Genomic DNA, 15225 nt, shown 5'->3' with positions numbered 1-15225 from the left:
GGGGAAGCAGTGGTGGGGCTCAGGCGGCAATTTAAAGGGCCCAGGGCTGTGACAGCCACTACCGCCCCGGCCCTTAAAATAGCCACCAGAGCCCCACCGCTGCCTCCCCAGGACTCTGGCAGCAGGGATCCGGGGACAATTTAAAGGGCCCAGGGGGGTAGCGGCAGCCAGAGCACTGGGCCCTTTAAATTTCCGCCTGAGTCCCTGGCTGCCACTGCTACGCCGGGGCTCCAGCTGTGGGGCTCAGGTGGCGATTTAAAGGGCCCGGGGCTCCCACTGCTGCTACCCTCCAGGGCCCTTTGAATTGCCACTCGAGCCCTGCTGCTGGAGCCTGAGGTAGCGGCAGCAGGGTTCTAGCGGTGATTTAAAGGGCCAAGGGCTCCCGGCTGCTGCTACTGCAATGGAGCCCCAGGCCCTTTAAAGCTTTGCCAGGGGCCCCGGAGTAGCAGCGGCAGCCGGGAGCCCGCTCTGATGGTGATTTAAAGGGCCTGGGTCTCTGCTGCAGTAGCAGCAGCTGGGAGCCCCAGGCCCTTTAAATCACCCCTGGGGCTCCCAGATGCCTCTGCAGCTGGTAGCTTGGGGTGTTTTAAAGGGCCGGGGGATTTAAAGGCCCCGCCTCTTCCAGTGGAGGCCATGCCTCTTCCTAAGAAACTGGAATACTGGTAAGTCCTTTAAGTTACTTTCACCCCTGCTTATGGGGTTCATAGATCTTGTGCATAAGTCCCACTTCAGATCTCAAAATAAGGCTTATGCGGTGAGTAGACCTTATAGACTCATAGACTTTAAGGTCAGAAGGATCATTATGATCATCTAGTCTGACCTCCTGCACAATGCAGGCCACACAATCTCACCCGTCCACTTCTATAACAAACCCCTAACCTATGTCTGAGTTATTGAAGTCCTCAGATTGTGGTTTGAAGACCTCAAGCTGCAGAGAATCCTCCAGCAAGTAACCCAGGCCCCACGCTGCAGAGGAAGGCGAAAAACCTCCAGGGCCTCTGCCAATCTGCCCTGGAGGAAAATTCCTTCCTGACCCCAAATATGGTGATCAGTTAAACCCTGAGCATGTGGGCAAGAGTCATGATCAGATCCTTCGCATGAAATTCATTCTGTGCAGTTATGTACCTCACTATTGAGTCTCAGTACAGTATATCCTTGATTTAAAGATTTCCCATTAACCTGAGATTAAAACATGGCTGAGGATTTGTCCCAATATATGTATAATAATACATTAAATGAAAAATCCATGTATTGGGCTTGATTCTGCTTCCACTTACACACTGTCTTCACTGTGAAAAGGACAGGGCCTGTTAGGTAGGAATCCAAAACATGTCTGGAGAAGTGACTGGAAACAGAATCCTTGTGTTAACTTTTGTGAGCAGAAAGATTGGAACGTGTCACAACTTGTTACCTTGAGGGCAGTCTACAAAGGTTGACAAAATGAAACTTGTACTTTTGAGAATGTAGGGATTTAGCAATACCAGCTGCGTATGTGATGTGTGGGAAATAAACACCCAACAAGTAAAGGAGTAAGAATCTTTGAAGCTATTTAGGGTGCTGTAAAGATGTGGGAGTTGTAACCAATTCATTTTTTTTTTCATCCATTTATTGTATATGATGTGATGTTATGGTCAATTTATATGCTATTTCATATATAATCAAGGTATGTTCAATGGATTTGAATTGTAGGATTTAGAAGTATAGAAATAATAAATATTTCCGAGTGATGAGTGTAGTAGGTATATAAGTAAAGCATGGCTGAATTGCAAGGCCTATAGGCTAAAACTGAGACTTGTAAGATTTTAGCTTAGCCATACTAGGACATAGGCTTAAGAATGCTTAGCATGAGTGAGTGACCTAGGCCACGGGGGTGGGAGGGACTGCAGCAGAGTTTTCGGTGCTGCCTGGACCTCCGAGCCTGGAGCCTCTTCCCCATTCCACCCCTTCCCCTGCAGCCATGGCCCCTGCTTGCTACTCCCCTCTCTCTCCCCTCCCCCGCTGCGACCCCAAGAGCAGAAAATCTTTGTGCTCCCAGTCCTCCTCCAGCCTCAGGAGAGGGGGAGTTTTTTTCTGCCCTCCCTCCCCCCAATCCACCACTACTCCCCATCCTGGTGGCATGAGGTTTGAGGAGGCTTAGCTTCCCCCAGCCTCCATTATGTGCCACCCATGAGTATGACTCCATCTTTGGTATATACATATGTGTGCACACACACGGATGAGGGGAAACTGGTCTAGAGAAGTCTCAAATGTGAATCTCCACAATGTTTCATTAAAAATAATTGACTTTGGCCTTTAGAGAGAATGAAATTATACAGGTTCACAAGGGTTTAATTGTGTTTCTTCACTAAATTCAATTTACTTGGGCTTATGACGACTTAAGTTTTGTACAGCTGCAAAAGCCAGTTGAGGGCATTGATCTTTTGCCAGGAAGTGAGCAGGAAGAAGTCAATTTGGGCCGCGTCTCGCAGGATCTCCGCGATGGTGTCTTTGAGGGTCTGTTGGACGCGGACTCCTGTGGGTGTGCCTCAGTCAATTTGATCGTCCAAGTGCAGGCTGCCCTATTAAGGAGCCTATGTCTGAAATTTGGAGTGAAATCCTGGTCCAAATGAAGTCAATGGGAGGGTTTTTTTTTTGTTTTTTTTAACCATTGACTGTGGAGCCAGGGATTTCACTCCTGGACTTCCTGTTTCATATGTCTTCTTTTGAGGACTTAAATATGTCAATTTTAATTTTATAATTGATTGAGAGAGCAAAATTTCATAGTTAAAATCAAGGTGGATATGCACAGAATGTAGTATAAAGGGTTACAGATGATATACTGTAGAAAAGATTCAGAGCCTGAACCACTATTGTTTCCTTTCAGTCTTAAACTGGAGCAACTGTTGATTTCAGTGGCTCTGCTTTAGCATAAAAGTGATGTAATGCAATGATGAATCAGGTCCTCAAATTGCTAGCAAGGTTGTGCTGCTGTTGCACAAATAACTGACATTCTGAAAGTGAATGTGAAAAAAAAAAAAAAAGACTAGTATCCAAATACATTTTTGAACTACGATTAGAAATGCTAGGTAGCCCCCTTGTGGCCATTTAAAGCGAACCCTTCTTCCCAAAACAAATCCCTGACTCTGTAAAAACATTTGAAAAGATCCATTGTTTTTTATTATAAGATTTTGATATTTGTGTTGTGTCATTACACTTGTTAAAGATGTCATACTGGAAAACGTTTGAATAAATAATTATTCATTGTAAAAAAAAAGTACTCCTTATCCTCTTCATACTACAACAATGGCATTATTTGAAAATGATGTATTTATTGTAATTTCTAAGGCTCTAATACTACAAAAATTTAAGCACATGTGAGTGACTGCACATCTGATTAGTCCCATTGACATCAGGACTGGGTGTGTAAAATTATTCACATGCTTAAGTCTTTGCAGGATCAGAACCAGATATATTTAGTTCTCATAATATTTATATTTATTTTATTATAAGATTATAGTAGAGATTTACAATAAATAGGCATTGCAGCTTTGGTCTTTTTCTTATTGTGGCCGTGGTCAATTATTGGACTGAATAGAACTACTATGCATACACTTAAAGCTAAGCATGTGTGCAAGTTTTTGCAGGATCGGGGCCATGGTCTTGGTGATCTCAATTAAACAATGAGTTTGAGAAAACACATATAGGGTAGTAATAAACATATAGATATCCAGGTCTGATCTACACTAGAAATTTACATCAGTATAGAAAAATCCATGCCCCTGAGTGATGTAGCTATACTGACCTAATCCCACGTGTAGACAGCACTACACAACAGAATACTTCTGTTGACCTAGATGGATTACCTATGCCAACAGGAGAAGGGTGTACATAGTATCTACTCTGAAGTGCTACAGTGGTGCACCTGCACCACTTGCTGAGTTTTAAGTGTAGACATACCCCCAGGCAGAGGTGAAGCATAGGGGGTAGGGATGTAAATAGGATTTTAAAATAGTAACCGTTTAACCTATTAAAATTCTATCAGTTAAACAGATCACCGTTAAGGAGTTCTGCCGGCCCTGCACCCAGGGTCCTGGCTGCCAGGATCCCGGGTGCAGGGTGGCAGCGGAGTTTAATAATTAACCAAAACTGATAAGACTGATGCTAACTGGTTAGCCAGTTAAATTATACATCCCTAGTTGGGAGGGGGGGGCATGCAGGGTTAAAGTGCTTCCCCAGATTGTCCTGCCACGGGGAAGGGAGAGGTGCTCTGTCCTCCTGCTGCGTCTGTCCCCTGGCATGCTTGGCTCCTATTCTGGGCAGCTGGGCCTGGTGAGGGAGCAGAGAGGGTGGGACCAGCCGCTTCTCATGCCGGCTGCTCCGTGCAGCACAGCAACTGCCTCCTCTTTTCCAAACCAAACATACGCAGATCCTTCAGCCTTTTCCCACATGGCTTGTATTCCATCCCTTTGTTCATCTTTGGTACTCACCTCTGGATCCTTTCCATCCTTTCTATACATAGATGACCAAAATTGGACACACTACACCAACTCAGGGCAAACCAGTGCCAAGTAGAGCAGTACTATTACCTCCCATGTCTTGCATGCTATGCCTCTGTTAATGCAACCTAAAACCGCATTTGCTTTTTTTTGCAACAGCATTGCATTGCTGATTCACGTTCAGGTTGTGATCCACCACAACTCCCAGCAGTGCTACTGCCAAGCAGCTTCCTCACATTTTGTATTTGTGCATTTGTTTTTTTTTTCTGTAAGTGTAGCACCTTACATTTGTCTTTGTTAAATTTCATTTTGTTGTCTATAGCCAAGTTCTCCACTTTATCACTTTCCCATTGAATTTTAGTTCTGTCTTCCAAAGTGTTGGCATCCTCCCTCCATCCAGCTTTGTGTCATCTGCAGTAAAGATGTTAAACAACACCGGACCCAGGACAGATCCCTGTGGAACCCCGCTTGAGACCTCCCTCCAATCCGACATCATTCCATTAACACTTACTCTTTGTTTGCGGTTGTTTAACCAATTATGTATCCACTTAATGGTAGTTCTGTCAAGCCCAAATTTCTCCAGCTTACTTATAGAATGTCATGTGGGACTGTGTCAAAAGCCTTGCTGACGTCTAAGTATATTATATCTACCGTTTTCCCCCTAATGCTACCTTTTTGATCTGGTAGCATTTCACACCCTCTACACTCATTTTGCATTGATGTAAAGGATGATGCAAAGTGCAAGGAAAGGGAAATAGTCTGCAAAGAACCTTAACATATATTATTGTTATTTAAGGAGGCACTGGCAAAATAGTGTAGCGTAAATGCCTTCATTTCCAGAAGTAACTCTTCTAGAACCCAGCCCACATTAGCAGAATGCTACACTGATTTGGAAAACAGTCCTGCAAACACAGCTGTAGCAGTTACAAAACTATTTTGTAAGCAAAACTGTCCCATCCAGTATTAAACTGTGCTGAAGTACCAACTTGCTGTGTGACCGATGGTCTGTGGACATTGATACCCTTATTTTTGTTGCCTTTAGTGCTGCATATGGTACTCTCTGAAAGTATTTTTCTTGGTTGGCTAGCACATTTTCCCACTGTAATAAGACTGGGGTTTTTCAGCTTGGAAAAGAGATGACTAAGGAGGGATATGAGAGGTTTATAAAATCATGACTGGTGGGGAGAAAGTAAAAAAGGAAGTGATATTTACTCCTCATCACTCAAGAAATAGGTATCACCAAATGAAATTAATAGGCAGCAGGTTAAAACAAACAAAAGGAAATATTTCTTCACACAGTCAATCTGTGGAACTCTTTGCTAGAGACTATACCAGGATTCAAAAAAGAACTAGATAAATTCATGGAGGATAGGTCCATCAATGGCTATCAGCCAGGATGCACAGGGATGGTGTCTGTAGCCTCTGTTTGCCAGTAGCTGAGAATGGGCAACGGGGGATGGATCACTTGGATGATTACTTGTTCTGTTCATTCCTTCTGAAACACCTAGCATTGACCACTGTTGGAAGACAGGATACTGAGCTGGATTGACCTGTGGGCTGACCCAGTATGGCCGTTTTATGTTCTTATCTCAGGTACCTTTTTCTTCACTTTTTGTTCCTACCTGTCCAAAAGGTCTCTTGCCAGCGCTAGTCACCTGCTTATATCCACAGTTCGGTAACTGGACTCTTCCTGTCTAACTCTACCTTTGTCCACCTCATTTTGAATTTAACCTTTGTTAATGTCAGAGATATTCACTCTAGACTCTTGACCAGTCCTTTGGAACAATCAAATAATCTACCCCCAAATGATCTTTCCAAGATTCTACATGCAGCCCACATCAAGAAGGGGCATACAGGGCTTTTGAGTTTGGGGTGAAATTCACTCCTGAGCATGGAAGCCAACTCAAGGTTTATGGACAAGTTAAATTCCACTAAAGCCCTATTGTGAGGATGAATTTGATTCAACCAACAAAATGCATTAATTCCTTTGTGTATCAAATGATTTTTTTTTTTGGTGGCAGGTAGAAAGTAACATAACATAGGAAAGAAGAAGACTACCCATTAAAATATTTGAAAGAAGAATGCTGAAACCTAGCGAAGTCAGAGATGGGCTGTAAAAATTGGAACAACTTAGTTATCTGGATAAAACTTATGAAGAACCCTAACCATGAGGGTCTTTTATAGCAATAACAAAACTGTTCAATCAGCTGTACATTTAAATTGGAACCATCAGTACAAATCTCTGGAATTTTTAATTCAGGTTGCTCTTGGAACATTATGTTCTGCACATTATAAACGCTTCCCACTTACACCTAAAAAAGAATGGCTAGGCTGAGGTTGCTTAGCTGTTGGCTGATTCTGAGAAACCCTTATGTTTTCTTCTCCTCTAGACTAAAATACTGTAATGCTTTGCTAGTTAATCTGCCAAGCAGACTGATTACATCTTGTGCAAAACTCTGCCGCCTGGATATCGTAGAAAGAAGCATGAACATTTTATTTGACAGGAATGTGTCGTCTTATGAGTCTGACATTTCTGCACTGAGGGTGAAATTCACCCCAGTGCAGAGGACCAGCACAATGCCCGTGCATCCCTTAAATCCCTATAATGATCTCAGCATTGGGCGTAAGTGGAATTTGTAGGGTACATGGGACCTCTGCACAGGTGTGAATTTCACCCTGATTTACTAATTTTTGTCAGTAATCTAACAGTGTTATTTCCCTACAAAAGCCTCATGGTCAGGGCTCTTAGTATAAATATTATCGATGTCTTTCAATTGTCTTGGATTTGCTGAAGATCTGACTTCAGTGGATATTTTGATAGGCATGTGTAGGATCCATGGATCTTGAAATGTGTGTTGTGGGGAGTATTGATCACTGTAGCAATGGAGATATGTATGCAGGTTTTGCATCTGTTGTTCTGGCAGGATGTGGTGCTGCTTTGAGTGGGTGAGTCCTGGTCTGCAACTCTGAGGATGAGCTTGGCGAGGTTGGGAGCTTATTTGAAGGCCAAAAGGGGTGTGTGTGTGGTCCCCATCTCCACTGCTACAATGCTCAATACCCCCCCATAACATACCTTCCAAGATCCAAGGGTCCTACACAAGTGCTCTGTGCAGCTCAAAAGCTTGTCTCTCTCACCAACAGAAGTTGCTCCAATAAAGCAGTGGTTCTCAGCTGGAGGTCTGCGAGCCCTTTCAAGAGGGCCCCGGGTCCCGAGCCCTAGCACCCCCAGCAGGACTCTAGCTGAGAGGCACAGAGCTGAAGCCCAGATCCCTGCCGGCGCCCCCCGCGGTGCTGCAGCTGGGAGGTGCAGGACTGAAGCTCCAATCCCTGCTGGTGTAGTGGCACAAACAGCTCCCTAGCAGAATTTCCTATCTAGGTTCTAGTTCTACTGAGCAGGCTCAGTAGGTAACTGCTATTGTGGGAAAATGTGCTTGCTGCTGTTTTTGCTGTTACACTGGGCAGTGTGGGGCAGCTGCTGCTCTCTCTGGTGCCATGGAGCAGGCAGCCGCAGTGTTCCCTCCTCTTCTGCTGGTGCCCCGGGTTGAAGCTGCTCCTCAGTTTCTGAGTCCCAGCCCCCTTTGCTCCTCCTGCAGAGGCTGCTGCTAAGAGTGGCCTGGGCTCTGCAGCTTGAGCTACTCCGTCTGCACACAGCCTCTAGCAGCCTCTTCCGTGCACCCTAAACTACCCCCCGCCTGCACTCAGTCCCAGGCCCTAAACTGTTTTCAAACTTTTTGAGCTAAGCCCCCCACTTTGAGTTATAATTTTTGGTTGCTCCCCCAACCCAGACAGGTGGGTAGCCTGCTGAGGTGAGTAATGAGGTGGAGATGGCACTCCTTCCCTGGACCACTGGCCCCTGCCTCTCATATATAGAAATCAAACTACACTATGCCCAGGGTCCCTCCTGCTGGGCCCTGGAATTTTTATAGCACATCCAGAGGGGGCCTCAGAGAAAAAGGTTGCGAACCCCTGGAATAAAGGATATTTCCTCACCCACCACATCTTGGACATATGATTTAATTCCTACCCAGTGAGGCTGGATCACAGCCTGCTGTGCTCCCTTCGGCTTTTGTCCCCACTCCAGAACTGGCTGCCTGGCATGAGTTTGTGCAACACTTTGGGATGAAAGTTGCTTGATCCAACTTAATATTTCATTTTTGTTAACTGCCATTATATGCGCTCTGGTAAACGGAGGGTAACTGCGGAATTAGAAAGAAAGGGAAACAGGACCCTGTGGTGGGTGCAAAGCACAGCACGGCGCTGCCAGCCCTAGCGCACACACCGCACCCCTTCCTCGAGCAGCCCCCACGCCGCCCCGGCCACCCGACGCCTTCTGCCTTCCCGGGGATTGGAATCCTGAGACACTTTCCACAGGTCAACGTTCCACGGGGTATCTGCCCGCTGCCGATTGGCTCCCACAACGCTCGCTGCTCCTTGCGACCAATCAGAATTCTCCACAGTGCTTACGTCAGGCACGGGCTCGCTGCCGGGAAAGTTTGAAATTTCCGAGACTGGGCGGGACGAGCTGAGCTGAGCTATCGGTCCGGGACAGGGAGCGCGGAGCAGCCGTTCGCCATGGCGCAGGGGGAGCCTGAGCCGGTGCTGGCGGTGTCCGGGGAGGAGGAAGAGAAGAAGGAGGGAGGGGAAGGGCCGGAGCTGGCCCCGGCAGCTGGCGGTGTCGGGCTGCAGGAGAACGTGCAGGGCCTGAAGCAAGGTATATTCCCCCGCCCCCGTTTATACTTCCCGGGAGCACATTTCCCCCTGGCTCCCCACACTCGCCTTCCCTTGTACTCCCTCCCCCCGCGATTTTGTCCCCTATGCTTCAATAATTCCTCGGACTCCCCCAACCCGAGATCTGCTCCCCCCGACCCCTGGAATGTAGTTTCCCTGCAACCTGCCCTTCAGCCCCTCCTGGTCTGACATTTACTTTCCAGTCCTAGAGGTTTCCTCCTGCATTTCTTTTCTGTCCCCGCCCAACTCTCTAGTTCAGTTACGAACGGTTGTTGTCAGCGTGATAAACTGTAGGAAAATTGTTGAAGTTTAAGGGACAGTATCAATGAGTGTATGCTGTGGTGGTGTAGCTTGTCGGGCCTAGGATGTCAGAGAGACAAGGTGGGTGAGGTAGTATCTTTTACTGGACCAACGTCTGTTTGTGAGAGAAGTTTTGAGATTACACACAGCTCTTTTTCAGTTTCAGTGGGTGTCTGCCTGAAACCCTTTCCCAGGACATTAGCCTCTGTGTCCATTCACTATACCCATCAAAACCCGCTGAGTGGTGGTTGGCCCTTTGCATTTTTGATCCCAGTGGGTAGGAAAGGGGGGATTCTCTTCTCCCGCTTTTCCCCCAAAGACTGTTGCTTTCTGCTGTGTCCATGGCACCTGTAATTGCACATTGCTCATGTGCTGATGATTTAACCAGGTATAGCCTGTGCTCCTGGCTAGGAAAGACCTGGCATACAGCTGTGCAGTTTGGGCCTATCCAAACAGTAATTGTTTATATGGCTCTAACATGAAGGCCTCATTGATGTGGGTGGGATGCTGCGGGTGGTAGCATTCTGGAAGGGCCTTAACAGGCTTGAGGCCACCAGTGCAGCTAAGAACCTTTAGAAGTTATTTATATGTGAAGTTGTTCCCCATTAACTCCATGTGTGGATAATGCATGTACAGAAGCTGTGTTTTTTAAAAAGGGCAATGCCCTTTCTTCTACTTTGTGATGTGTAAAGGCCTTTAAGGTCTTAGTCAGTTTTTTTCCAGAAGTTCAGATCTTGTCTACACTATAGACATTTACTATGAATGTTTGGTCTCCATAGAACACTTGTAACAGACCTGTGTCCACACACAAGTGATCCAGCTGGCTTACATGTGTCAGCATTCTAGAAGTTCTAGTACATCGGTGCCCGCTAAGCCAGGCACTGTACTAATATATGAGAAGCTGCAATACCTGCCCTCATAAGCGTATAGTCAAAACAGGGCAGATAGAAAAAGAATGGGAGGAGAAACAGGCACAGAGATGAAGTGGTTGCCCAAGGTCACATAGCAGGTCAGCAGACAAATTGGGGATGGAACCCTGGGCTCCTGACTCGCAGTCTGGTGCCTTATCCACTGTGCCTCATTGCTTACAGCAGAATGAGAACATGTTCAGTCTGTGCTTGTGTGGATGGTACTAGCACGGTTCAGATAAGCCTGGTCCCACAGATCATGGTAGCTTTTTCGAGTTTCACAGAATCCACTGTTTGTGGCCGATTTGTGGGGAACTGTGCGATAGCTGTGTAGAAGGCATTGAGTTGAAATGGCTGAGCAGTGGAACTTGGACAAAACTGCACTGGCTCAGAATCTGACATCACTAGCATGGGCTCACTGAACTATTTGTGCTTGAATTGGTTGTTAGAAAACATTCTAGTCTCTAGTGTAGAAAGCCTGGGGTGATAGGTGAACTGGTGAAACTGACATGCACTAGAGACTGAAAACTGAACTCTTGAGGGGAAGATACTTTTAGCTAGGTTTGATTTTGTATGTCTTGTTAAATCTTATTCAGTGACTAATGAGCGCTTGGGGGTGGGGTGGGGTCGAGTCGATAGTCACATGTAAGGGTGCACAATCCACTTCGTAACTGAAAGGCAGAGATATTAAATTACATACAATAGGTGGACCTTGCCCCATGAGGTCATCCAGCCAAACCAGGCTTGCCAATCCTGATATTTCTAATGTAAAAAGTAGTGAGGGAAATCCATTCTATTAGCAAAAGCCTTTCAGACCTCTCTACTACACCTAATGGGGAAAAAAGGCATCATCTCGGTTTTAAAAATCCTGTTTGGGTCTGTATCCAATAGATAGGGAGACCCTGTTTTGGCAAATGTGTGTGTCCCTGAAAAATGGAAAAGTAAATTAGCTATTTAACCACCTCTCCAACAGTAAATTAACATATGGTCTAGAGAGGAGGCATGCATGGATTTTGCACTTAGCAGTAGATCCCTGGGATAGGAATGAAAGAGTGAACAGTACTTGAGTTGAGGTTGGTGACTTTTTTTCCCTTCAGAGTTGTTCCAAGAAGATGATGATGACAGCTGCAGTGATTATGGGAGTCGTGACAAATCAGGGACCATTTTAGGAAGGATTGTGCCAGACGGGAATGTGCTTTTCCCAGACACGTTCCAAACAAATCACCTTTTGTTTTATGAGCGATTTAAAGCCTATCAGGATTACATTTTGGGTGAGTGACCTTTCTGCTTCTAAAATTCCCTCTTGTCATGATCTCTGTAGTGCTGACTTTTCCTGATGATTCAGTTTTAAGCTGTATATATTTGTTCTCCTTTTAATTTGCACCATCCTCCATCCACAGCGTGGTAACTACGGAGGATCTAGACTAGTACCAGAGATACAGGAGAGGCCAATTAATGATGGAGTTGAGACTCTGAACAGCCTTAAACTTTTACTTTTACATTAAAAATATCATGACATAACAAACTCTTTTAGCTGGAGGACTAGACCTGGTGGATTTTGACATCTCAAGAGACTGAAGTCTGAACAATTGAAAGGGGGAGGGATTTTTGATAAGACTAGTTAAAACACTGTCCCGTTCCACCCTCCTCACCACTTAACTCCAATGGCATAATTGAGAGATTTTGGCAGTCAGGTGAGCAGTTGCTCTTTTTGTGAAGCTTTTCGGGGGCTGAGAGCACCTTTTGGTAGCTCTATAGTCCTCTGGTCTAAGCTGTTTGGGGGCAGGGACTGTCTTTTTGTTCACTGTTTATACAGCACCATGCACCATGGGGTCCTGGTTTGTGACTAGGAATCCCAGGCACTTCAGCAATACAAATAATAAAAAGACTGAGCAGAACAAAATTGAAGACAACTTCTGACATAATGAAGGAACACTAAAACCCCATTATGTTCAGCTTTCCTTTAATTGCTCATGTATGAACTTGATTCCTTTTGTCCTTTTATTGCATAAATACATATTGTAAGTGATTTTAATTTTATTTTAGCTGACTGCAAGGCCTCTGAGGTAAAAGAATTCACAGCTGAGTACTTAGAGAAAGTCCTTGAACCATCTGGATGGCAAGCAATCTGGCGAACTAATGTGTTTGAGGTGCTGGTCGAGGTAAATGTAATTCAGTTGCTAGACATTTGTCTCGAATTAACATTACTTTACTCCACTGTTAACAGGCAAATCACTTCTTTCTAATTAAAGTGTATGAACTGATAGAAAATAGCATATTTTTCACATCTAATTCTCTGTGTGGAGGATAGAGCATTAGGTGAGAAGCCATTTAACTGCTTGCAGTGGCTTCAGTGCTAGTGTCTCTTGGACATGAGAATGCAGGAGAACTGGTGACATGTAGAAACTTACCATCCACAGTCAGATGAGATGCAGTTAATTGTTAACCCTCATGATTGTAATGCATTCTGTGCAGATTGTAAGTTCTTTGGGGCCAGGACTGTCTTATTGTGCATCCACTGCCTAGCGCAATGGGGCCCTGATTGGGTCTGCTAGGCTGCTGTACTATATATAATTATCCACAGGATGGCTATCTTGTGTTACAGAGCTGCAGCTGTACGAGCTGCATATTTATTTTACTGGCTGGACCTTTATGAAAACAATTTGCACTCTGGTTCTATCTGTCAGTTTTGCACCTGGTTCTACTGAACAAAAAACTATTGAACCTATAAAAGCCTGAATTTAAATAGATTTCACCTCCTAGGAACTCTTTGCAGTTTGCAGTTTCTAAGACCAGAAAAGATGGTGTCAGCCTGGAATTTTCCTTCTCTGTTTCCTTGGTCTTAGAAATTGCATCTCTTCTGTTTGAATGTTACTTTTTATATTATACTAGTAAGGATGGTATTGAGTTGAATTTTTTTCTAGTATTCTTTCATATAAACACGTGTATGGTATTGAGGTCTTTTGTAATGAGCTAGATCTGCTTCAATGACAGTATCAGTCCTTCAAGGATGTGACTTTAGGGCAGGGGTTGGCAACCTTCAGCACATGGCCCATCAGGGTAATCTGCTGGCGGGCTGTGAGAGATTTTGTTTACATTGACCATCCGCAGGTATGGCCCGCCGCAGCACCCATTGGCCGCGGTTCACCATTCCCAGCCAATGGGAGCTGTGGGAAGCTGCGGCCCGTGCCACTTCCCGCAGCTCCCATTGGCCGGAAGCAGCAAACTGCGGCCACTGGGAGCTGTGGGGGGCTGTGCCTACGGACGGTCAATGTAAACAAAATGTCTTGTGGACTGCCAGTGATTTATCTGATGGGCTGTGTGCCAAAGGTTGCTGACCCCTGCTTTAGGGCCACGCAGGCATTTGAACCACTGGAGGGATGCAGAGAGATGCAAAACAGGACCTGAGAGCACAGGCTGCTGTGTGCTGTCCATATGAGACTTTGTCATGGTTTGAGTAGTTCAGGATTTGCTGATGTGGCACTTCACATTTTCTGGTCAGGAAATGGGTTTTCCTGGTGTTAGGAGCAGATGCCTAATGATGTGGTCCTCAGTGGGGTTTCTCCCAAGGTGGGTGAAGCAACTACCAGCCGTCCCAAATGACAATATGGCCTTCTCTGCACTGAGTTTAACTGGCAAAAATGTCCCACTGTTGCCTACCCCTTTGGAATGCACCAGTGTTTAACAGTGTCTGGGTTACATGGAGGAGTGGCTTTGTGTAGAGAGGCAGGGGACTGAAGGACTGTAACTGGGTGACACGGAGCTGTAGTTTCTGGTCTAAAAATGGGGGCTCTTTTGGAGATCAGAGAGGAAGCAAATCAAGAGAAGATGTGGGACATCTAAGGGGTGACTCCTGGACAGTGGGTGAAGTTCCAGAAGACTAGAGAAGGTCAAAATAGTACCTGTCTTGAAAAAGAGGAAAAAAGAGGACCTGGGGAATTGGAGACCAGTCACCCAACTTTGATACCCAGAAAAATACTGAAACAGATTATTACATAATCAGTTTGTTCAAACCCAGAGGATAAGAAATAGCCACGATTGATTTGGTGTGATTTGCTCTTGACAAATCCATCTCGTTTCCTTCTTTGACAGTGTCACTGGATAGGCGAAAGGAGTAGATATGATATATCTTGTTTTTATTAAGGGTTTTGACACATTTCCACATAGTGCGCTCATAGGGAAACTAGGGAAATTTGGTCTAGACTCTAGATGAAATTACTGCACAATGGTAGAAAAACTGTACTCAAAGGGTATGTCTACACAGCAACTAGACACCCGCAGCTAGTCCATGCTAGCTGATTTGTGCTCACAGGGCTCAGACTATGGGGCTGTTTCATTGCTGTGTAGACTTCTGTTGTGAGATGGGAGGGTCCCTGAGCCTTGCGAGCCTGAGTTGGCTGGAATGAGTCAGCCGCAGGAGTCTTTCTGTGTAGACATACCCAAAGAGTAGTTATCAGTGGCTTGCTGTCAAACTAGGAGGACTTATCAAGACTTGCAGGGATGTGTCTTGGATCTGGTATTATTCTATGTTTTCATTAATGACTTGAATGATGGAGTACAGATTGTCTCATCAGCAAATTTTATATGAGTAATGCTGGGAGGGGTTGAAAGCACGTTGGAGGACAGGATTAGAATTCAGAATAATCTTGATACATTGGTAAATTGGTCTGAAATCAACCAGATGAATTTTAATAAAGACAAGTGCAAAGTACTACACCTAAGAAGGAAAAATCAAATGCACAACTACAAAATGGGGAGAAAACTGGCTAAGCAGCAGTACTGCAGAAAAATAGTTGGGGGCTACAGTGGATCAC

General features: G+C 45.2%; 1 protein-coding gene across 4 annotated transcripts in view; it reads left to right on the top strand.

Moving 5' to 3' along the window:
- SHCBP1 (SHC binding and spindle associated 1) overlaps positions 1 to 15225 on the top strand; it is a 96646-nt gene that overhangs the window by 55044 nt on the left and 26377 nt on the right. For 2 of the 4 annotated variants that reach the window (XM_050923078.1, XM_050923077.1), the window contains one exon: positions 11509 to 11682. In XM_050923078.1, the coding sequence (XP_050779035.1) occupies positions 11602 to 11682 (81 nt within the window). In that variant the 5' untranslated portion in view covers positions 11509 to 11601. Of the gene's footprint in view, positions 1 to 8666; positions 9187 to 11508; positions 11683 to 12457; positions 12574 to 15225 lie in introns of all 4 variants that reach the window. The other 2 variants (XM_050923075.1, XM_050923076.1) reach the window with 2 other exon arrangements.

Source organism: Gopherus flavomarginatus, chromosome 14 (assembly GCF_025201925.1).
Source record: "Gopherus flavomarginatus isolate rGopFla2 chromosome 14, rGopFla2.mat.asm, whole genome shotgun sequence".
Lineage (NCBI taxonomy): Eukaryota > Metazoa > Chordata > Testudines > Testudinidae > Gopherus > Gopherus flavomarginatus.
Note: the sequence above shows the minus strand (reverse complement) of the source record. Positions and strands in the feature narration are given on the sequence as shown.